The 23,973-nt window shown below is 40.4% G+C and overlaps 1 protein-coding gene across 1 annotated transcript in view; it reads left to right on the forward strand.

Annotated features, from left to right (window-relative positions):
• ajap1 (adherens junctions associated protein 1) overlaps positions 1-9,020 on the forward strand; it is a 52,929-nt gene extending 43,909 nt beyond the window's left edge. Inside the window, exons 5-6 of the mRNA XM_069694052.1 lie at positions 1,766-1,898; positions 2,835-9,020. Of these exons, the coding sequence (XP_069550153.1) occupies positions 1,766-1,838 (73 nt within the window). The 3' untranslated portion in view covers positions 1,839-1,898; positions 2,835-9,020. The remainder of the gene's footprint in view (positions 1-1,765; positions 1,899-2,834) is intronic.
• The last annotated feature ends 14,953 nt before the right edge of the window (positions 9,021-23,973 follow it).

Raw genomic sequence — 23,973 nt, forward strand, 5'->3', positions numbered from 1 at the left:
AGAAAGAATGCATTAAAAAGATCATGAATCTTAACATTCCTCTCCTTGTGTGTTGTTACTCTGAGCCACAGTCTAAATCTACATAGAAATCGGTTGCTTTTAAATACTGTTGTCCATCGCCTCCTTCCTCATCCATCTGCCTCACACCTAGCTGTACAATGGGCCTCACACACTCACACAAAAATCTAAATGTTCCACTGATTTTCTTTGGTTTAATGTTTACATTTCTAGATACGGGGACGTCTTCGCAGTCCCATTTTCTCTTCCTGACAGAATCTTAAATGTACAAAAGTGGATATATAATTTCAAGACTGAACTTCTTTACCACAATCATATCATTTAAAATCAGTAAACTACACCCAACACATTTATGAACCCAGTTAATCTGTGCTGCTTTTATAGCAACAAAAAAAAGAAAATATGCAAAGGTCTAACATTGGTGATACCCATTATAAGTGTTGTGTGGTAATAAGTTGGTCAAGTACTGACAATGTTTGCAGTCTGATTAAACTAACAGTCATCGAAGTTGCAGGGCCAGCAAAGATGGTCACACTTACTCAGTGTATCCAAACCCTGCAACAGATTCATTATGTTGGCAGAGAGGGGACGACAACTCATCTGGTGTAAGTAGTCCACAGTGTCTGTGTTTATTTATTAAAAGTTATGGAAGGACTGTGACATTTTTACTTGTGATATTTCCCACGTTTTGCAACAGCATTTCTGATGCATTTATAATGGGGATCACCAATGAGAACAGAAGAAGCATCTCATGCTAGAGGTTATATGTCTTCAAGGTTCTCGAGCAAACTCAGTTATTGTTGGATAACACTTCGAAATACCACCACCTGGATGACTGACAGACTTCACAGACGTGATGAAACTGGGATTTTGATCTGCACCTACAAGTGGAGGCCTCTGTCTCCCCCGAATGGCAACCTCCAGGGCTGAAAAAGGAAGTCAACGCAGAGGTTAAACAAATTGCAGTTCCTCAAGTGGCCATTTGGGGCTGGCTACAAAAGCAAATCAATCACCCCATAGACGCTAATGTTAAAAACACCAGACTTTACAGCAATAATAAATATGGTGCAAAACACAGTTTTGATCTCTAAAGCTACTTCCAGAGTTTGTGACGACTGTGAATTTTTATATAAGCCGTCTGTTTGAATTGTATTAAGGCTTAAAATTATGCGTAATGAAAGACGGGGCTGCTTTGAGTGACACGTGTGTGCCATGACAGTTGGGCAGCTGCCTTCAGGCTTCAGCAACCAGGCTTCACTTGGACCGCCTAAACTCAACCCACGCTCCACTTCTTTGCCCATTTTTGGATCATCCAGGAGTCAGGCATTGCCAAGATGGCGATGACAAGAGCCAGGACTAGGCTTTGACAAATGCTTTTCAGGGTAACTTATGAGTGACATTATGAAGGCTACATCTATTTTTTTTTTTTATACACAGTGTACTGTCTCCCTGTTTGTGTTCGTCTGTGACAACGATACTGTGTTGACTGTGGCACTGAAGGCTAACCACGCACATAATTAGGCCTTGGAGGACGTACTGCATGAAGTCTATTGGAAAAACAAAACATGTTTGTGGTCTTAAGAAATGCGCTTGCTCAGCTATAATTTCACTTCAGAATCAATTCAGGGTTATTACTGAGAACTAATGTGTTGTCGTTGTATTTAATAAGAACATGCGCTCAATCAGACTCCGTCATATCCATCCACAGGATTTCACATGTTCTACCTTCTTGCGTTCTCCCCGACAGGCCCTCCCCCACTGAAAGACAACTGATTCCTGTGGCCTTTGTGTCCGAGAAGTGGTTTGAGATTTCTTGTTGACGAGCTGAAGGCCTTGTTCATGTTCCGTGGGTGGAAGAGACTTCCTGAATTCACGCTCTGGTGGGTACTGTGCCATTTTGTTCTCCTGCAAATCCTCGTCTGAGCCGTAGCCACCTCGATCCCTGTGGTGATGCTGCCCCACTTTGGGAATAGAGGGGAACTTGGCGTATGTTTGTTATTTGTGACATGACTACGCTCCTTTCCATCTTGCGCGCAGGGATAAAAAAAAAAAAAAGTGTTGATAAATCCAGTTCAGTGCAGTATCACAGGTCTTTAGTTGAGATAAGAGACTAATTATGCTTATATCAGTATTGCTAAAGTGTATTGTAACAGTTCATTATTTCTCTCCTCATATCTGAAAGACTTTCATGAATATTTATGCGGCCGCTCTCATTCTTACACCAAAACCATATTGTTTTGAACATTTCCAGGACTAAAGGGGCACTTTCATTTGACTTGTGACACATTTTTCTGCATGGATAATATATGCCGGAACGGCCCTGCATTTGAAATTCAAGGCGTGAGCGTTAAACACATGCTCTGGCCCCACGGTGTTGCTGGAAGCCCAGAGGGAGATGTAACGTTTGCTATTGACCCAGATTTGAAAAGGAATAGATTGCCTGCAGGTAACGTCGTGAGAGGACAGAGCCCCGGCGATGTCTGGACACACATTAGTCTCAGTCAGCTCAACTTTCCACAGCATGCTCACTGCGCTGCAGGCTTAAAAGACATAGGATCCCTTATTATCTCGGCAAACCTAATGTATTTCTTGGGCTTAGGTGTATGTTACAGGAGGCTTTAACTGTGCCGATTTTAAATACAGCTTTGCCCTTTCATCTGATTTAAGAAAGGCGCTGGGTTGCAGGTTTTTCAGGCAAGAGCTGGACACCCTAAAATAAGTGTTAAGTAGACCATCCTTATAAATCCTATCTCTGTTGTTTTATTTTGCACTAGGTTAATAATAAAGGAGTATTTATGTGCTCTGCATCTCCACAGGATCCAGTTGGAAACAAGAACCACACAAAACAGCTTCTTTTGTAAAATAGTGTTATCACTCTTTGGACACCGGTGAAGATATTTATTTTTCTAGAGATGACAAGCAGAGCAGCCACAACGCTGCCACTCCATATTTCCAGGAACCTACAGTCATTTAGATATAGATTATATATAGATATATTTACAGGACGTATGGAACGAGACTGTGGACGTCGCGGATGTCTCAAGGAAAACAATTTGACATTGGACAGAGGAACCCAAAGGAGCTGCTTTGGGTGGAAGATGAACTGTATTTCTGAACAATGTGCCAATAATGCCACTATGTGCCACAACCTGGATAGACGGAAGTTTCAAAAACAACGGATGGACTAAACAAAGAGCGCTATATTAACCCTGTATCAACTCCAATTACATTGTTTTTTCTTCTGTCTTTTTTTTTTTTAATTTTTTTTTTAAAGAAATGTGAAAGTTTAAAAAAAAAAATGCTACAAATGTATTTGAATATGTTTTGAAATAGTTTTAAGAAATGTGTTGCAAAAGAGAGTGCAAAAGATATTTATATAAAGGCACGATTCTATTAGCTGTGGGTAGAGATGCGACGGAAAAACAGAAACGGTATATGCTTTATCGAATAGTTGGTTCTAAAACATTGTTTCTAGAGTTCCCATTTTAAAAACAGAATAGTTATGTCTATTTTTTTACAGAAAAGTTTGCCACAGCCCTAACAGTCGAAGTCCGAACACTTCGGACCGCTGTTTAAATCACTCCCACCCAGGCTGAGATTATTACAAAGAAATAAATACAACAGGTGCAAGCCGATGCAGTGCCCACCTCAACTGATTATCACATAAGAGATGTAACTGATTACACAAAAAATGCGTCTGTGGTGTCGACACATGGCTTCGACAAATCCCCCAGCTACAAATTCCTGTACAGATTGAGCAAGGTCAGCCACAACAGACTGCACGGAGCTGGACAGGACATTCACACTGGTCTCAGGTCTGTCTAGCTCTCTTGCACACTTCACATTGGTCTGTTTGGGATAAACTCCCCAACGATTGGTTGCGATTTAGATCCGAGCTGCGAGGATTAAAGGGTGGAACAGATTTGATTCGAGCATCACATTCATAAATTTCATGTGGTGATTTGCATAAATAGCAAAGAGGTTGAAAAATGAATTCCGCCACAGACAGTAATTGAAAATCCCCATTCAGCTCCCAGATTGGTTCACTTTTGAAATTAGTTTTGAAAGCCAAAACACTGAATTATGGTCTGAAAGTCAAGAGGAACAGGAGCCAGGTGGTTGAAGACAGAAAGTAAAATAATCTTCAGTTTTCGACTGAAGAAGAAGCTGTGACAGAGCTTTTTCCCTCGGGATCATAACCATCTCTTTTAAATGCACGATGGAAGCAGGAAAGAATTCCCTCACCAAATATGTCGTAAGGGTTCGCTCTCTCTCTCCGAACCTAAATCCACTCAGTTCGTGAGGACGATATTTTCTAGAATATCAGAATTGCAGATCTCACAGCCAGGAGATTGTTTGAATTTGTGCTGAAGGAAGCTGAGGGAAAACAAGATATAGATTAATGAGGAGGACGCTGTATATTTTGTTCTTTCGAAACCCTAAAACACCCCCTCAGTGTCAAGTTGAAGTAAGGGGATTAAGACAAGCCAATCAGGCGCTACCAAATTGGTTTAAACTATCTCTTAAGTCAAGGTGAGGGAACTCCATGGTAAGGAAAACTCTCCTGAAAGCCTCCCAGCACCATTCATTTTATTATCAACCCCGAGCTCGGAGAGACAGATTACCTTTGCGCTGCGAAGCTTTTGAGGAAGTCGTTTATGAGTCTACCTTTTATTGTGCTGTGGGTTTGTACAAAGCACAAATACAATTCTGTAATTGTAAACGTTTTTGGCTGCAGACAGCAATATGTACAGATTTAAAACGGAGGGTTCCCGCTGGGTGTCGACCTCCGCTGATTCACGTGCGCTCGGTGGTTTTTAGTCGTGTACTCACTCCCTTGGAGGATTCGAGAAAAACAGCTTGTCCCAGTGAGATCAGTATCTGAAAATGTGAGCCATTCAGGAGGTGTCAAGATGGCTTGGGATAAACACTGTGGTGCAAAAACTCCTGCTTTGGCCCATTCGCAACATGAAAACCACTCTCATGAATGACCCAAACCAGTTCAGCCTCGCGTTTGTCAGGCTGCGTCGCTTCTTTGACATAACATATATTTTTTTGAATGAAGAGTGTTATCTTAGAGGGTTATGAAACTTACTGTATATTATACACGTGTAAATGTATTTTCTATATATTTGCTTCTATTTGTGTACAGGTGTGTTCTATTTTTCAGGACCTCTCCCGTTTTTGGGAAGGTTTCGGCTAGGTCGGGGATAGTGTCTTTGTTTACATGTGTAACTACGGTATTTCTTTCAAAAACACAAAACTAACCTTGTGCCAAGCTTCTTACCTGCACCTTCAAGCAGTACCTGTATTATATCTTTAGCTAACCAGTATAATACTTCAGTAGACGCTGCAGTAGTTCAGAGACTCGAGAGGGATTTGCAGGAGGGATGTCTGAAAGTAACAGCGCTGAGTGGTTTTAAAAAGTGTTTGTCAGCATATCTGGGGTTGTGGCTGGGAAACCAATGACTTGTTCTCCTTAAACGTCATTTTTACATGGATTTAATAGACAGTGTTTCACCACTTAAATAATAATAATAATAATAATAATAATACAAAAAAAATAATCTGTAAATCCAACAGTAGCTGCCAAGAACCCAACTAAACTTGATTGAGACCGAGTTTAATTCATTTGTTATTTTGTATTTGTATATACAACTGGCCCAGAACATTTACAATTTCTCTCATACTTAACTGTGATGAAAACAAACTACTACTAACATTTATCAGCATTTGAAATAATCAGGGAAAGATATCTAAAGAAATAGTTGTGAAAGGAAGATGGTTTGTGAAGTACACTGTCTGTATTTTCCTTTTTGATCGTTATCGTTTAAAAAAAACACAAAAAAACCAGCCAAGATCAGAGTCGATGAGTAACTTTTTTTTGTTTTTCTTTTTAAAGGATAATTCCGTTTTTTTTTTAACGTTTTCAGTTTTGACCATGTATTGGCTGTTGGGACGGCCGTATCGGTGCCGGTTGCTAAGTTGGGTTACACACAGATTCCCCGGACTGGCACGCTAACACGCTAAAGTAGGATAAGTGAACACGATGAACACGACGCCTGCTGAACATTAGCACGTTAGCATGCCGATGTTTAACTCGAAGCACTGCTGCTGCGCCTCACAACGGCCTCAAAGAAGCCACCAACGGGTCCGTCGCAGCTTTGGCCATCATGTCTGTTGGTTATAATGACATTATGCTGACCGAGTAAATCTGCTGAGATCTGGAGACACGGTGACGTCACAGCGGTGACCTGAGCAACAGACAGCTCCGGTCAAACTCAATCTTTGAAGCCTGTAAGCTGTGGTGGATGTTTACAACAGACAGTTTGTGTCACAATGTTACAGTTTGCCTTTGTTTTTTCTGGATCAAACAACTTTACCTACCTGGAGATTTGTTTGCAGCCTGTCTGATGGTCTGACATGCCCCGTCACACTTATTTTTAGCAAAGGCGTTGACAAGACGTCGACAGTGAATTTTGCTGAAGACGGCGTTATTATTACTGATTGCAGTGACGGCCAAAACTATAAAAAAAAAACAAATTCTTTTTTTCTGCATAATTTCAAGGTGTACTAAACATACTGATACTGATGATGATTGTGAGAGATCTGTTTAGAAATATGAACTAGTTCCCTGCTACTCCTAACTTCTTTTTTTTAAAATTATTATTATTATTATTTTTTTTTTTTGCTTACAAATTTGCATTGTTGAACACCTGTGAGCATATAGCTATTTGAGTTGCTGTTACCCGTTTCATCAAGGAAGGTACCTGTAGTTACCAAACTTCTGACACTTATCAAACGATGTGATCAATGTGACCCTTCTAAAAATTGTTGACATTTTCTACCAAGCTATGAATGACAGTGTGAGTCTTATTTCTGATTCTTTGATATATACTAAATCAAATTACTGACCAATTATTGAATTTGTTTGTATTTAAAAAAAAACAAAAACATCTCAAAGGTTTTACTTCAGTTAGCCTTGAAAAGCTTGTTTGTATTAATATTCCTCATTAAAACCTCAAGGAGCTGCTGGCTGAAAGAAATTCAAGGACATTAAGTCAAATAAAAAAAACGTAACTAGTGGTTTTTCTACATATTTTAAACACGCACGAATGTCTGGAGACATCATACATCAGCCGTCCTCCTTTTACCTCTGTCTGAAATCCAACCGATACCTACGGAAATGTCTTGCTGCTTTTTTTTTTGTGGTTTTTCTTCCTTTTCAGTTTATGTTAAAGCATCGAAGATGAGTATGGTTCATCATAGCTAAGAGGGAGGAAAACGATTCCACTCGGGTGGTCAGATTTGATTCAGGAAACATTATCTGAGCAGCTGAGTGCCGGCAAAGGCGTTCGGGTGGAGGAGGGAGGGGGCGAAGACTTGACATGCCTTGTTCACGGGGAATGAATATTTTTTTTTTTTGCGGCTGCCGTTTCTGTCTCTTCAGCAACCCGTGAAACCGACGCTCCCTTCAGCACAAACAAGCTATCAATCAGCGTGGCTTCTCCTGTCAAGATGAAGGATGTGGCGCGCTTACAGGGACGGTGATTCCCGTTTGCACGTCAGACACACAGAGTGGAACTTATTGACATACGTGTTGTTTTAATTAGATGTTGGCTGAACATCCTCTAAAGCCAAGGTTTCCCTTTCCCCCCCTCCCATATCGTTGCAAGCATTCACATGAGAGGAGAGTAATCAATGTATTGACTGTTTATCCATGGCCTTTTGGTGTCTGATCAGCCTGGAAACATATTACACACTGGCATTAATGTTGACGTGGTTGTAATTTTGATTTGTAAAAAAGAAGCTCAGACAAAGAGGTGAGACTCGGCAAGAAGAAGACAACATTTGATGTTAAATTCAGAAGAAAGAACGAAGGTTATCTTTATGTACGTATCTTTACTGACTTCGTTTTTTTTTATCCGTCAGAAAACTGTAGCTCCTCACTCCGCTTCTCTTCATTGTTTCCAAAAAAAACAAGAAAAAAACCACATACTGTGCGCTTATTGTATCTACAGTGGAGGGCTCCGACTCTCCTCTCGGGTCATGTTTTTACTTTTCTATTCACAAGAGCTAAGGCGCTGTCACTGTCAGTGCTTATCAATACAGTCAAAGACTTGAAAAACAAAAAAGAAGAAAAAAGATGAACACTTTGTTAGCAACAAACTCGATTTCTCCCAGAATCCCTCTGCTGGATGGAGACCAGCTACGTGACCCAAATCTGCATTCATGTCAATTGATTGGTATAGAGAGCCTCTAAGTACTGTACAATGCCTTCCCAACAAAGTGGAGGCCTGAAACGTGGGATAACAGGAAAATATAGACACAAAGTCGCCCGTTTCCGGAGAATTGATTAAAATAAGAGTGAATGGAGAAGTCAAAAACGCAACAAAAAAAACAACACATTAATATCATGAGTTTAAATTTCAAGGGGTGAGGACATTGTATAGAATATTCTTTTTCTTTTTTGGGTGGTGGGTGGGAAGGTTTTTCACATGGAGGGCACACAGTGGTTTGTTCATTGATGCTGACTTACAATCACAGTTCATACGTACCATTGAAGGAATCTGACTCAAGTTGTGTTGTTGCCATAAAAATGAAGAGTTTGTACTTTGTGACTCTTAAAACCTTTTTATATTTGTGTTTAATATATCAATGAGTACCTCTGTTAACTTTTGTATAAGACCTATGACTATAGTATACCACACATACACACACACACACACGCACACACGCACACAACACACCTCCACACAAAGGGACTCCAGTCTGTCTCTGTGACGGCTCAATGTTGTATAACTTTTATTTTGTGTCTTATGAACCACATCTCTTCCTTTTGTAGTTATTGGTAAACGTTTCAATTTCCAGGTGACTTTGATTTGGTTACTCTTGTACTACTAAGCTCTGTATTTGCAAGCACTGTAAATGCGATTCTCATTGGATTCGTCCTCTGTACATTTAGTACTCTGATGTTGCTATTAATAAAATGTAAAACAACACGGGCTAGTGCTACAGGGAGTTTGTTGGAGTGAGCCTTCGGGGAGGGCAGCGATCAGGGCAAACAGCACAAAATAAAAGATTTGAATATGAATTCAAGCCGGGGTCTGATGAGTCTGTCAAATCAAATGACATGCTAGATTTTTAAGCTGCTATGCTCAGTTAGCTTTTTAATGAATAAATAATTATGTTGTTAAATTTGACACGTTAGTATTATTACTGCCAGCAAATGAGAACAGCAACAAGGGCGGTGCCATCATCCACCATCATTTACACTGTGACATTGGACAAGGGCTCTTCCATTAACCACAGAGGGAAAGGACGGGCATACACATTTAACACTTAAGCATAAACATGAACAGGAAAAAGCATCCATCATTAGTACGACGTACTATAATTTATATGCAGCTTAAGATAAAGGTAAAACTTCATCATAAATCAGCCCGGTATTACGCCAAAGCGTGCAATGCACCCGTAAGTCCACTAGAGGAAATCGTGACAGTGTCACGTTTAGCCGTGCCTAAGCGTGAGAAGTACACGCATGCATGACCAGCCTGTTGTCATTCACAGGCGTACAATTAGTGATGACATTCAGGAGATGATTGGAACAAATCCAGGACTTTCACCTGGTCTGCTGTGTTTGATTCTGTGGGGAAGCAAACATACATGTAGATTTCTTTTGAGTGACACATGTAAGTTACTTACATAACATAATATACTTATATAGAGTTTGTTGTTTTAACTCAAACCATAATCTTCAACTAACTCTGCCAAGTATTTTGTGTGCCAAAACCAAACCAAATTGTGAATGTGACACCTTTAACCTAAACCAGGATATTTTTTGAAAGCTAACCTGCTTTTTATACCCTAAACCTATAAGGCACCTTCCTTTTTACGCCCTTGGCAAAGCAAAGCGTGACACTGACACGGTATCCTCTGGACTGATGTGTGTGTTGTATTGGCGTGATAACGGGCTGAATGAACAATATTCTGAACAAAACAAGAAATATACTTGCTCTACCTCAGGCATGTGAAGGATCTTAAAGGAGAACACCAGAAATTAACTTAGTTAAGTGATATGTTATCGTACAACAGACGGAAAATATAAAACTACAAAAATAAGACTCCAATCCCTACTCATCATAGACTGTTCCCACTCCTACTATAAACACTTCATCTGAACCTGCATTAAATCAAGACTTGGCAACTGTGTACATACAGCTGCATGTATGTGGGTGTTAGCAGATGTTTGTAATAATGTATCTTATAAAACATAAATGACAAACTAGGATAATCATCATATTATCTTCCACTAAATATCCTGCTGTTGTGCTTTTATGCCATTGTAATTGTAATTGTAGGATTATTTTAACGAGTGTAAATGTGATCGACTGGAAGTCTATTTGGGGTCAGTGACACTGGAATATTTGTATTATATATTTATAGAGAAATTAGTGCCAAACATCTGATACTGCCAATACTAATATGGTCATTATGATCCAGTTTTTGTCTGCAATGCACTATTGCTTTGTAAAATAATGGAAAAAAAAAAAACTGGCACTGTGGTCTGTGTGGATAAAAAGCTCCACAATGAGCAGTGACATATTTGCAGGGAAAAGCTGTAAGTGCATTTTTCTACCTGATTAAGGTGTGAACTGTCATCTCAGCTGGCTTTTCTTCCAATCTAAAGCAGTCAACCATTAATAATAGCATTGATTAAAGCTTTGCGAGCCCAGCCCCGGTTTGTTTAGTATTCACTTCACAATGGTCATTGAAGGCTGGGTGGAGAATCCTGTTTAACATTCGCCCAAAGTTACAACCCGCTCACATGGAAAACCTCTGATATAACAGGAACCTGGTGGCAGTCCTTCGATTTCTTTCATGTTGAATTTCATTACTCTGCTTTTTGTGATATTTGTGATGCATTTTTAGTCACTTTAGCTCTACAGTGACTGCGATATTGGACTTTTGATCAAATGGTTTGATTAAATGTCTCAACAACTAATGGGTGGAATACCTTTAATTTTTGTATAGATATCTATTGCTCAGACGATGAATCCTACTTACTTAAATCCTTGGTTTTCCTCCAGCGCCACATGTGTGGTTTAGAGTGAGTTACACAACTATTTGATGAATTTCTGTGAAATTTGTTACACAAATTTAGATAACTTTCTAGATACATTGACTTCTCATGTGGGGCATCAGGTCAAAAATAGATTACGGGGAAGCTAAGGGGAGCTAAGGGGAGCTCAGCTTCCCTCGAAAGAGCATGAGCTTCCCTGAAAGCCTACTGAGACATTTAGGGGGAGCTGTAAAACATTTTTTGTAGTCACAGGTTGTAGATTCTGGCTTTCTTCACAATAAAGTTCCAGTGATAAATAATAGTAAAAAAAAAATAAAATAAAATAAAAATAAATAAATCAATGTTATGTGTAAATTAATAATCATAATGCTTTGTCCATTCCTACTAAGGCCAGCATGCTGCACTCAAATTACTAAAGTCACGTTGCCACTTTAACTTTTCTTCCCTGAAACAGACAGATGTCACTTGATCCAGTTGCTTGCTATAGCTTTTATTGATTGTATATAACTTTTAGCACTAATTCCTACGACAGGGAAAGTGACAAGACGGCCAGTAAGAGAGAGAAAGAAAGAAAGAACCATAGAGAATGTTTTTTTTTTGCAGTAGTCATGCGATTGACTTTGCTGCTACACACTTCAATGTGTGTAATTTGAACCCTGAGGTCAAAGATTTAACTTGGCCAGTACTTCAACTCAGTTCACATTAGGAAATGTTGGCAATGCCAAAGGACTAAACTACCATGATACATTATTCTCAGCCAGCTGCTGGCATGTGCCTAAATATTATCCACTACACATTGAGAAAGATGGTTGCCAGACCTACTAAAAAAGATCTAAATTGCAATCAACCAGAACTGTACTTTAATTGAGTGTTTCTGAAATGATAGGAACTAAAAGCTTTGCTAGAATGAGTAACAGTATGAATGGACAGACACTCCGCTCAATACAACTGCTAGCGTTTCATGTAAAAAAAGAGTAGAGTAGTTTTCCAGTAGACTGCCTTAGTGCTTTGAAAGATTAATATTTCATAGAAGACATTCAAGTCAGCCATCAATCTTGGTCTGAAAGAATGATACTTGTTTTCACCTGGTGTTACAGCATCACACATTTTACTGTAATTGTACTGTATTTCCTGTAATTGTAAAAATGCAGCAGTGGGATAGTTTGTTCTAGCAAAATGCTATCGGTGGTTCATGACATAGGGACAAACAAACAAATGGATGGAGACAGTTTCTAACTCTTTGCACACACTCAGCTGATTCCACTGATGAGATACTAAATGCTAATTTCCCAAAGCAGCCAGCTCGTGTTCCTCCATTTAACAAAGCCTCTCCTGATCGGAGGCCTCGCTCTCATTCTCTCGTGTCTTCTCTGTTGTCGTATTCTTCCTCCGTCGCACTGCTTTCTCTTTCTCTCGTGCTTTTCCGAGTGGTTTTGGGATCACCTGGAGATACAGTTCTCCTCTCCTATTTGACGGATCGGCATGGGCAGAATGAGTCCTCCTCTACGCTCCCTAAAGCCAGACTCTGTCCTGGGGGAGGCCTGCCAGGCCGTGTTAGCATGAGGCCAGTTGGATCGGTCCGCACAGACTGTGACAGGCCTGGAACCCCCTCGATCCTCTTACATTAAATAGAATTATGCAGCCCTGCCTGCACAGACGGACCCGATCAATGGGGTAGACGGCACATGCCAACAGCTGCCAGGGAGATATTTTAGTGCAGTGAGATTAATCCCCGCTCTCAAACCTGCACCCGTCAAAGAGTCTGCTACCACCAAGCCCAGACAGAGCAGTCAAAGTTGATTAGCTCCTTGGTTGTCCGGTGTGGAGTGGAGCAGCCACACCACCAATGCCTGGCAGCTGATATAGGTGAGGGCATGGCTGAGAAGACTACCCAACTATCCTACTAAAAGTTCCTTTCATGTTTCACCATACAGCCATTATGGGTAGTCTCTATACAGATCCGGGCATCGTTGGTGTTTCAAATGCAGATTGTATTTTCCATAAATCCTGGTATGTTCTCAGTAACAGAGTGACTTTCTTCTTGTCCATTTATACTACGAAAACAGTACATTTCCTCTTTTGTGTCATGCAGTTGTCTTCTTTGAAAGAAAGCAGCAGGTGTTCCAGTTGCCAGTTAGTTGGGCTTCACATTAAAATGACTCCAAATACACAGCCTGAGCCTTCAATGGCAGCTGATCAGGATTCCCTTCAGAGCTATGCCCGACCAGACCTGACAGCTTAGCAACACAATAAAGAAATTCAAAATGGTGTGCCTTGGGGAACTTGATAAGTAATTGCCATGGTTGATAGGCTGCCACTGTCTTGGTCATGTCTTCATCTAAAAATATGGCTGCAGTGTGGGAGAGCCAGAGGATTAAAATGAGCCAATCCTGCATCCCTTGTACTGGTGTGACTATCCTTTAACAGAGCAACATGCAGAGTCACAAAGTGGCTCCTCCTGGTAAGCTAACTACGTGTGCAATTAATGCATGTGGTTCACCCTGAGCTATATTTGTTATATGTGCAAGGCCAAAAAAAACAAGAAATCATGGCTTTGCAACTAGTTGCAGTAGCCCTGGGTGCCAATTGGTGTTTCATGTATTGCAGGAATGCTAACCTGGCTGAATCTATACAATCAAGTTCCAAACACTGGGTTGACAGCTGGAGAGCATAGCTTAGCTTGTTGTCTCCAAGGAGAAGTGTTGTTCCTAGAGGGGATCATTCTTTGCTAGTTTGGTTTGCTGCTGTGTGAAGCTCGACCACAGAGCTGCCAATCTGTGTCAGTTAGTGAATCCGCAGGACAAAGATCCCGTCGACGTCGGACCCCAACAGCCTTCTCAGAGAAGAAATTTGAAGGAGCAGCCAATGTTGTCATCATGCACGTAACACATCCGTTAGTCCTTTAGAGGACACCGTGTCAGTGTCACGTTTAGCTTCGCCTAGACGTGAGAAGGACACGCACATATGACCAGGGTCGAAGAGAGAGGTCAGGTGGCAAGGGGCTAATTTGATGAGTACAAAAATGATTAAGTCTGAGTACAGTGGCAGGTTTAGGGTAGCTGAATCAATCAAACTCAGGACTTTGACCCTGTAGACCAGTGTTCGAGTTTATGAGAAAGCGACATCAATTTAATTAAAAACGATCTTTTCTTAAACCTAAACAAGTAATTTATTGGGCCTAACCACATAGTTTTGTTTTCCTAAACTAAACTCATGCTTCCTTTCTAAACTGAACCCCATGATTTATCACAGCAAAGCGTCGCACTGACACCTTATGCTGTAGCGGACTGACGGGTGTATTACACACTTTTGGTGCGATACTGGGTTGGTCATGTCCTTCTTCATGCCTCAATACTTTGTGGGAAAAATAGAATCTTTCTAATTAACCCAGGACAGCACTTCCCTGACATTGCTGTCTTTGCCTCAAAGTCCATGGAGGTCTTCTCAAACAATTTTAAAACAGTTGAGTTTTCAAACTTGTGGTCTGATCAGAACTTCCCTATCTCTACCCCGTTTAAGGTCATCTAATTTAGTCACAATATAAATCACAAGTCTGCAGGCTGGAGGTGCATTTGGAATTTACAAGCACTATTTAGAGTAATCCTGGCCATGAGCATATTCAAACTGTTAAGTCACTTGCGAGAGTAGAAAATATAAAAGGAAAGATTGATCATTGGTAATAACCTCTAGGTCCGGGGTCTACAAACATGGAACTTAGGTTGGTTGAGCACTCAGAAGTTTCCTGTAGATGTGCTGTAAAGCGTGAAAGGTTGGTCAGCCCTGCGATAGACTGGTGAGTTGGGAAAAGCTTTAGACACACCCCCAACAAAATGTTTTGACCTTTTTGTCCTCTGTGTGACTTTATTATCCAATAATTACTGACTAAAGCCTCATTAACAAGCTACCCTGTAAATGTGAACTTTTAAGGTGAGAGCTGAAAAGTGCTGCATCAGCATCAAGGCTGTGCCCTGGCCCAATCAGATGCTGAAGTGTGACTGAAGGTCATTGGGTAAAGTGTGTGGCGCATTGATTAACATCTTTAAAAATTAAAATGACCAACACATTTGCCTAAGTAAAGCATGGAATGATTAACTCTGTCTTTAACTAAACACATTTGTATACTCCTAATTTGTATTGCCAAATTTAATCAGGAGGAAACGTTATTGCTGCCAGGATTATGTTCTTCGGCAACATTATTTCCAACGACTCCGAAAAGGAGGGGCACCTTCTGTGAGAGAAAGTGCAAGAAATTGGATGAAAAATAGAGACTGTCGACCCAAGAAAAAAACAGAGCATCAGTCATTTCAACAAATGCTCCCAAATTACATTTTTTTTGGCAATGAAGTAACTAAGCCCTCTAGCTGCCATAATGATGACTGTTGGAAGAAAAAGAGGAAGTAACGTGACGTTATTATAGAGCCACAAAGTCTTCAGAGGGGAGGAGGTTGGGGTGGAAGGATGGCAAAACAAAACTTCAAACTTTAATATGAAACGTTGGATTTTTTTTTTAACCATGATCATAACAAAGGGTTTTACTATTGTAACCACGACGACAGAGGTCCCCTAACGTTGACCATGCATATTTGTTTTAGCCAAAAACCCTAATCTTTCTCATTTGTGCCTAAACCTCACCAAACCTCAGCAAACGTGATGTCCGCTTATAAAGCAACTCTATTCAGTGTTGATGTTAACTCACTTTTCCAACATGATGAAAGTGAACATTGTTAATGTGTAATATTAACATTCTGAGCAGAATCAGGTGTCACACAAAATACAGTTTCTATTACAAACAGGTTGTGTATGAACACCCGTTTCAGGAGACCTGGGTGTAAAAATATGTGGATGTGTCAGGAGCATATATGCATTGTTGTATTTAAAGCAAGAACTCTAAAACAATTAATCAGCTAGTTGATATTGTTCTGTATTTATAGGCTGCAAAGTAAATACCATCATTCTGAAATCAGTCATTACTCATTTGTAACAAGTGGTTTTGATTGACAGTCGTTTCAGCCTTTAAAAAGTGGCTGCTGCATGCACAACACTCCTCAGCTCCATCCAGGCTCCTCTGTTTGACCAGTTTGGGATTGTCAGGCTTCAAGTAAGGCCTTGAGAAACCTACAGTGTCATAACAGGTGCTAAATCAAAAACACATGTTACAGCCCCGATAATGAGCTAAAAGAAAGAATATTACACAGCATGTATGGTCCAATGCCTGGCTACGAAAGTACACTCATACTTAGCACCTCCAGTAATGCATTGTTAAGTCTGAAAATGGCAAAACATTTTCGTGTGACAGACGAACTAAATGTCTGTCATGTAGAGGCGCTGTGAGATGCCAAAGGTTAGAGAAATCAGAGAGCGGAGGAGAGAGAGCTTAACACAGTTAGGACTTTTACCATTCCTTCAACAAAATATGAAATCAGGGGTGGCCCTGGGAAAGCATAAAAATGACAACTTAATTCCTCTTGCAACTGGGAGAAACACTCCAAAACAGGTTAAAACCAGGAGCCGGGAGTCGCCAGAGGTGATTTGTGGTGATGTCATCCAGCTAAAATAGCTCCTCATTAGCACCTCTGAAGCAGGTCGTATGATTAATCATCAGCAAAGATTTACAATCCAATTAGAGAGTGTCTGGGTGTGGAACAAATGACTCACCTTTGAGGGAAACACATCAACGAACAGACCCAAATGATCTTTTTTGGGGGAAAATTTTGTGCTTCAGGCTGATTGATGCTGAAGTGGATGGGCTATGTCTCCCAGATTTTGGATGTTTGTCAGATCCAGAGGTCATCGCTCACCACGCTGGGTGGCTTTTTCAGAGTCAGTACATTCACGGTTTCTTCTTGACTTCAAACGCTTTGTTTAAGTGTTCGTATGTTACATTCTGTTTGAGACACCGCATACAAAAATTGGGTCTCGGCTTGAGCTTTTGTGTTTGTGCGTGCACACGCGTGCGTGCGAATGCATTTCTCTGAGAATGACTAATTTAGCAGCGAGTGCTTCCCTGCTCTCCAGCCTAGCCTGAAGTTTTAATCCCCAAATTTGCATGGCTAAACATAGATCAGCCTCCACACATCCGCACTGGATATCGACTCGAGGAATATAAATGCTTGTTTTGACTGCACATTGAAAATGTTGATTAAACATTCATGAGCGAGCGCCTTCTCTGTCTCTGCGGCAGCCTCTCCAACACTACCTGTACATGATACCGTGAGACAGTATAAGCAAGAGTTCCCAACTGCAGTGAAACAACTTCACTTTTTTTCTTTATCCCTGTCGGAGACCGACCACTCAGTGTTCCAAAGAGTGATTCAATTCATTGTAAATGGGCTTCTCCAAGAGTTTCTTTGCAGAGTTTAAGAAGAGAAGCTCACAGATGCGGAACGGATGCAATAACCGCCGACTCGCTGGCTGATAGAATAGCTTTATCACACACTACTTGCACTGTTGAGCTAGGATATTCTATCTTACCGGTCTTTGCTCACACAAAAATGCACAAAAACATACAGGAGCCCTAAATAAGAGATGGCGACATACATGACAATGAAAACGCAGTAAGTCTTGTAGCAAACATTGTACACACAGTACAAACATATTGATTACTGTGCTGTAAGATGTATTGTGTAACTGGTAATAGCAGCAGACACTGAACAGTCCTCCACAGCTGTTCAGCATCCTGTTTGGCCGAGCTTCTTACCTGAAGGTGCCTCGGCTCATGGCGGAGATTGTGGCTGACGTTGCCATCGAAAATGACCGGAGTCATTTGTTGATACAAATAAATGGATTTTGAGATCGTTAAATGTATAAATCACTGCATTGCTTTTTCTCATGTAAGGTAAAGAGTGTATCGTTGAACATATAGGGCATCACTGGACGAAATACAAGAACCTCCAACATTTCATCCGATTCAAAACAATTGCCATGCCAATAGCACGGTTATGGTAATATCATGGTTCGGGGTCATTTTACGGGGCAGCTTGCAGTCATTGATTCAACTATGAATTCTACATCATATTAAATAGTGCTTCAAAATAATGTGTCTTATAATAATCTGTTCGAAAAGGAAACATGACTGGAAAGTGTGACTTTCAACTGGCTAATGATCCGAAACACCCAAGTAAATCCACTGAGAAATGGCTCAAAAAGAAGAAATAAAGGCTTATTTCCTAGTCCTAGTCAAAGCCCAGATTTGAATCCCATTATGAGGTTGTCGGAGAAATTTAAATGGGCCGTACATACAAGAAAATCCCTAAACAAATTGCAAGGAATTTTACATGGAAAAGTGGTCCAAAATCTCTGTCAGAGACTCAGACAATTATGTAACAAGGAGTTATTTCTGCTAAAATACGAGCTTCTGGTGCCAAAGGTGGAGGTATACTTTTTCCACAACAGAATGTAATATCTATTCATATGTTTGTTCCGTTATTGATTTAAAATGCGTACTGTGGTATTTATAGTACAAGACCTTTACTTGTAGGCTCTGTTTTAATGATGGATCAAATGCTTGTTTGGCCAAACATGTTGAAAAATATATTAATTTTCATGGGTAGTTTTTAGCTCGTGACTTTACTTAGAAACAGTATACAGGGCAAAAAAATGTAAAGTCTACCAACTGTGTTTTTTGGGTAACATTTTTTTCAACTACAGATTATTATCTGCCTTTACCAGACCTGATTGATTTAAATTCAGTAAATAGCAAGTTAATAAAACTACAAATAAATACATATGTCTAAAATTTGTATCTTTAGTTTTAGGCAATCAGTAAGGGTGTTGGCTCAACATTCAAACGTTGAATCTGTTATAATGCCAGATGTTTCCACATCACATCATACAAAAAGTGAAATCTTTACTGTCCTTACTGAGGAAGAGCTGCAGCTTGACTCAGAATTACACTGACTGCTTGATCGCCTCCTCCTGCGCTTGTTGTCCCACGTCAGTCAGGTTCCATCACGTTCAGGGTGAGTCACCAAAACACCAAAAGATCACAGGCAAAAGGAAAAAAGAAAAAAAGTGGGATTTTGTCACAGTGCTCTTGTTAAAAATGCCACATTTTCTCCCACTTCACAGATGCATGGCACCGGCGTGAATCATATATATCATAAAAATAGAGCCCACGGTGTTCACATGTACAGGCAGCATACTTTGTTCCACAAACTCTGCCAGGTGTGTTAGTTGCTAAAGCGTCTGTCTCTAATTAGCAAGAATGAAAGTCTGAAATCCCTACAGTGACCCTGCAGGCTGATGAGTTCATCGCAATCGATGATAAGACTGCAAAAGTTGGAACAAATAAAATTCCAACAACCAGAACAAAACAATTGGATTTCACTGTCTGACGATGCTAAATGTCTAAATATTTGGCGCATATGGTGGTCAATGTTGATTGGCTAAAGGCTCCTTCAACAGTTTCAAAATTAACCCAAGGTTTATGCCCAGGATGTAACACTTGAAAACTATGGAGGGTGTACAGACTCACATATTCACACGGTGCTTTTGGGTCTGTGAAGTCCAGGCAAGCTTTTTTTGAGGCATGAAGAAAAATGTGCAAAAGACATTACAAAAATGAAAATGTGTGTGCATGTCAATCAAGTGTTTTGTCTCTGGGTAATTAGATGAATACATTTAAAACTAGTCAGGCCAAAAACTGTCTGACCTGTGACCTTGATGTCTTGGAAGCCATATTTGTATATAACTACACCAAGATGAGATTTTACAAAAGATAAAATACCACTGTGATAACTCTTTATAAAAACTAAAAGCAGCATGACCCAAGCAACCAAATGGGCACAAATATATAGAACATCTGAGACTGATGATGGGGGAAGTCATTGCAAGTATTTGGTCATGTACCAAAGTATTTGACAAAGTGATCTGAACCACATTTAATGACGATCCATTCAGCTGTCAAAACGTTTGACCCTGAACTCAAAGTGTCAACCTGTTAGTGGAACGAGATAAAAAGTCGGGGGCTCAACAAAATCAATGGCATTCATCCTCTGGAGACACTGAACATCTGCACCAAATTTCATGGCAATCCATCAAATGACTGAAGATATTTCATTCTGGTGAAGAACCAAACACCTTAACTTCATCTTTATGAATCTTGTTTTCACGGCCGTTACTTCTTCAGCTGGGTATCTTTGAAAGAAAAAAATGGAAATGGTAATCTGGTGGCAATGATATCATATGATGACATCATCACCCTGAAGCTCCACCCATGTTGGGGCAATGCAAAATACACACAGACCAAAGCAATGACTGTTACTGGACGTCCAAAATGGCAGCTAAAGGACACATCACCTGCATAAACAGAATCCAGTCAGTTGTGTTTTCTTTCTTTAGCTCATAGAAGGCAGATGAGTGTGAATTCACCATTATAAATCTGTACTGTATATAATGTAGAGATGATTCCTTTGACAGTTGAACTTTCCCATACTTTTACCTGTCACCACCAACATTCAGACATGTTCTTCGCAGTTAGCAGCAAATCATGGGAACTCAGGGAAGTCCTGTGGGTATGGATTGTTCTCGCTGTGATTGTTAAATGTTTATTAAAAGGGTTCAGCAGCGGCAGGAGAGGCGGGGTGCCCTATTCTCACTGAGAATCCTCAACCCCCCTCCACTCTCCGTCTACTCCCCCTCCCTGTCCCGCCACCACCACCACCATCACCATCGCTTCGTTCTCTCGCTTTGAGTGAACACAGATTGACTCCAGGACAACCCAGATCTGCCTTTTCCCATCTATCTCCGGGGCACAGCCCACTTTCCTCGTCGCCTCGGTTTCCCTCTTTTCTTGTCCACAGAGGACTTTTGATTGCGTTCTCTCAGCCCACTGGTTCTGAATAGTCGACCACCAGGTCAGGAGTTCAACTAACAGCACAAGCAGCGGGGTAGGAAAAGAGCCAACTGAGAGGGCTCCTGCTAGACTCATTGTCCCCCATCTGTGACTTGTTTTCCCTCAGCTGACAGATGATGACTTTTTTCTCCCTGGCTGAGTTCTCTTTCAACTACGCAGGAGAAGATCAAAGAAGAAGAAGTGACAGCAAGAGTGAAACTCACTTTTGAATTTGACTAAAAAGAGTTTCTACAGTGCCCACTTTAGACATTTAATCTTCTTTGTCACTATTTAAGCAGACAGAGAAGGGTTGCTATCTGTGTAATTGTGTTACCTGTTTTGTCCCGAGGGATTGACTTTGAAAATCAACAAAACTTCCTCCCTAACAAAACTCCAGAGGTCATTTATTATAAAATAAAGTACTCATTTCATCCCAGCTTCAACTTAAAGGCGTTAAATGAGATCAAAGGCGGTTCTGATGCTAATATTTTAGAGAGGGAGTGAAAGAGAAATTGCACTTTGCTATGAGCCTAAAGCCTTCTTGTCGGTTTTGTTCATTGTACCGTTCGCTTCTGATGAGGAACACAGCCATCTGTCTGTGTGTGTGTGTGTGTGTGTGTGTGTGTGTGTGTGTGTGTGTGTGTGTGTGTGTGTGTGTGTGTGTGTGTGTGTGTGTGTGTGTGTGTGTACTTCATCTGTCTGTGTGTGTGTGTGTGTGTGTGTGTGTGTGTGTGTGTGTGTGTGTGTGTGTGTGTGTGTGTGTGGATCTGTCTGTGTGTGTGTGTGTGTGTGTGTGTGTGTGTGTGTGTGTGTGTGTGTATCTGTCTGTGTGTGTGTGTGTGTGTGTGTGTGTGTGTGTGTGTGTGTGTGTGTGTGTGTGTGTGTGTGTGTGTGTGTGTGTGTGTGTGTGTGTGTGTGTGTAAGCATTTTCAGAAAATGGAGGGAATTAAGTGGAGTGAACAGGACGTCCAGATACAGTAAAGTCTATTTGGGAGATCTGATCAAAGAAACATTACAGCTCACATTTTGACTTTAAATAATTCTGATGTTTTATACAACTCTGCAGGGATGACAGGCAGCGAAAAGACAAAACCCTTTCCTCTATCTGTCTGCTGCACGTGTGAGTGGAACTTTTTCACCATTTATCACGTTCCATTATGAAATGAATTTGCTCCATCTGACATATTCCCATCCAAATGCTAATTGCCTGCAGGCAACAGATGAGGTGGCACGCTATGATTACAATCACAGATAAGTTGGAGATTTTCATATTTTGCAGACAGACTCCCGCCAGCTTGACCTTTTCCTCTGTTTTCATGGGACTTTCCTGTTTATGATCAATACAGTCGCGGCCCTGCTGGGGATCGGGCCCGTATTCAGAATTCTTTATTTCCTTCACAGCTCTGCTGCTATTATAGCACTGTCGTTGCAGCGCTGAGAGACCGAGCTACACAGTTTAGTTTGTGTGTCTTATATTTTTATGTAAAATTGTTTTATCTAAACAAACCCTAACGGTTTTGACCGACTGTGATCTGTTGTTCCCTACAGAATACTCCATTGTGTAGCATTTCTAAAAATAAATTCTACATGGCCACTCATTTTCTCCAACACAGGTGTCTGGTCTGAGGCACTTTGTGTTCCTGTCTAGTTCCTCCGACGGATGTAGCAGTATTACATTTTCATACCCCAATTACTGGGGTCGAATACGCCACATAGAGCAGAGTCTTAATGGGATCCATCCTGCTCCTGAAATACTGTTAGAACTAAAACATAAAAATGTATTCTCCAAACCCATCAAGCACCAACAATAAGCCACATTTTGTAATTTCTATTTACTCTGCAAAAACATCAATATTAAATAGTCTGAAAGACGCAATGGGTATAAGCAAGTTTGTGGTGAAGCTGACATTTAAACAGAACTACCTTGACTGCTTCACACAGCCTGTGGCTCTGTGTGCTTGTATTTTATTTACGTCCATTCATGTTTTCATGCATTATCTGGATGTTGCGTGCAGAATCGTCTAATATGAAAACCTCTGCATTATTTAAACATACCAGCATCATCTACACTGTCTCAGCATGTAACTTGATTATTTTAAAGGGCAATTTAAGGCCTGATGGGAAGCCAGTAGAGGAAACTGTCCTACACTGAAGAATAGCAGCCTCAGGTGAGGCTAATATTATTAAGGCCTTGTAGGGAGGAGGTTGGGGTGTTTGGATGGGTCAAGAAAACATTGACCTTTAAAACAGAACATCACTGTTCATTTCCACTTTTTAACTGACAGTCAGGATTGTTTTTTGTTGTGTGACCATGATCACTTCCTAATCTTAATCACGTTTCTTTGGTTTTGCTGAGTCATTGTACTATAAATCACCATGTTTTCTAAACCTAACAAATGGGTTTTTGTGCTTAAACCGAGCCAAATCTTAACTACAGCACTGTCACATAATAAAATGGGTCTGAACACATTTTCAAATGTTTTTGAAAGCACAGACAGATTGTATTGTCGTGCTGATAGGTGCATCAGATCAGAAAAGGCTTCAATGTGTTGATCTACGGGGAATGGAAAAATAATCTCGTTTCTTGTTTCAAGATGAGAAGAAAGGGAAGAACAATTCTAATAATTTAACACATCTCAGCCTGGTGTGAAATTATTTTTTAAAGTCACAACAACAAATGTAAAACACTTTCATGATAGCTAATTCTAATGTTGGCGTGTTGTAGTTGATATTACAGTTTAGTAAAAGCTTGGTTCCAGACCTCTGAATCGCCCAAAATCACTGATTTGCTGTGGTGGAAAAATACAAAGTACATTTAACAAAGTATTCTATTTAAGTACAATTTTGAGGTACAAGTACTTTACTTGAGTATTTTTATTTGATGCTACCATATACTTCCACTTGTTGTATTATATATTTTATACATTTATCTGACAGCTTTAGTTACTTTTCAGATGTAGATTGTGTACACAATGGATAATATAACAAGCTTTAAAAATACAATACTTTGTTAAGATTAAACTAGTGTTTTTTAACCTGT

This window comes from Brachyistius frenatus, unplaced genomic scaffold (assembly GCF_029030835.1).
Source record: "Brachyistius frenatus isolate BFR_SWC_R1_liver_20210118 unplaced genomic scaffold, ASM2903083v1 Contig_16, whole genome shotgun sequence".
NCBI lineage: Eukaryota > Metazoa > Chordata > Actinopteri > Embiotocidae > Brachyistius > Brachyistius frenatus.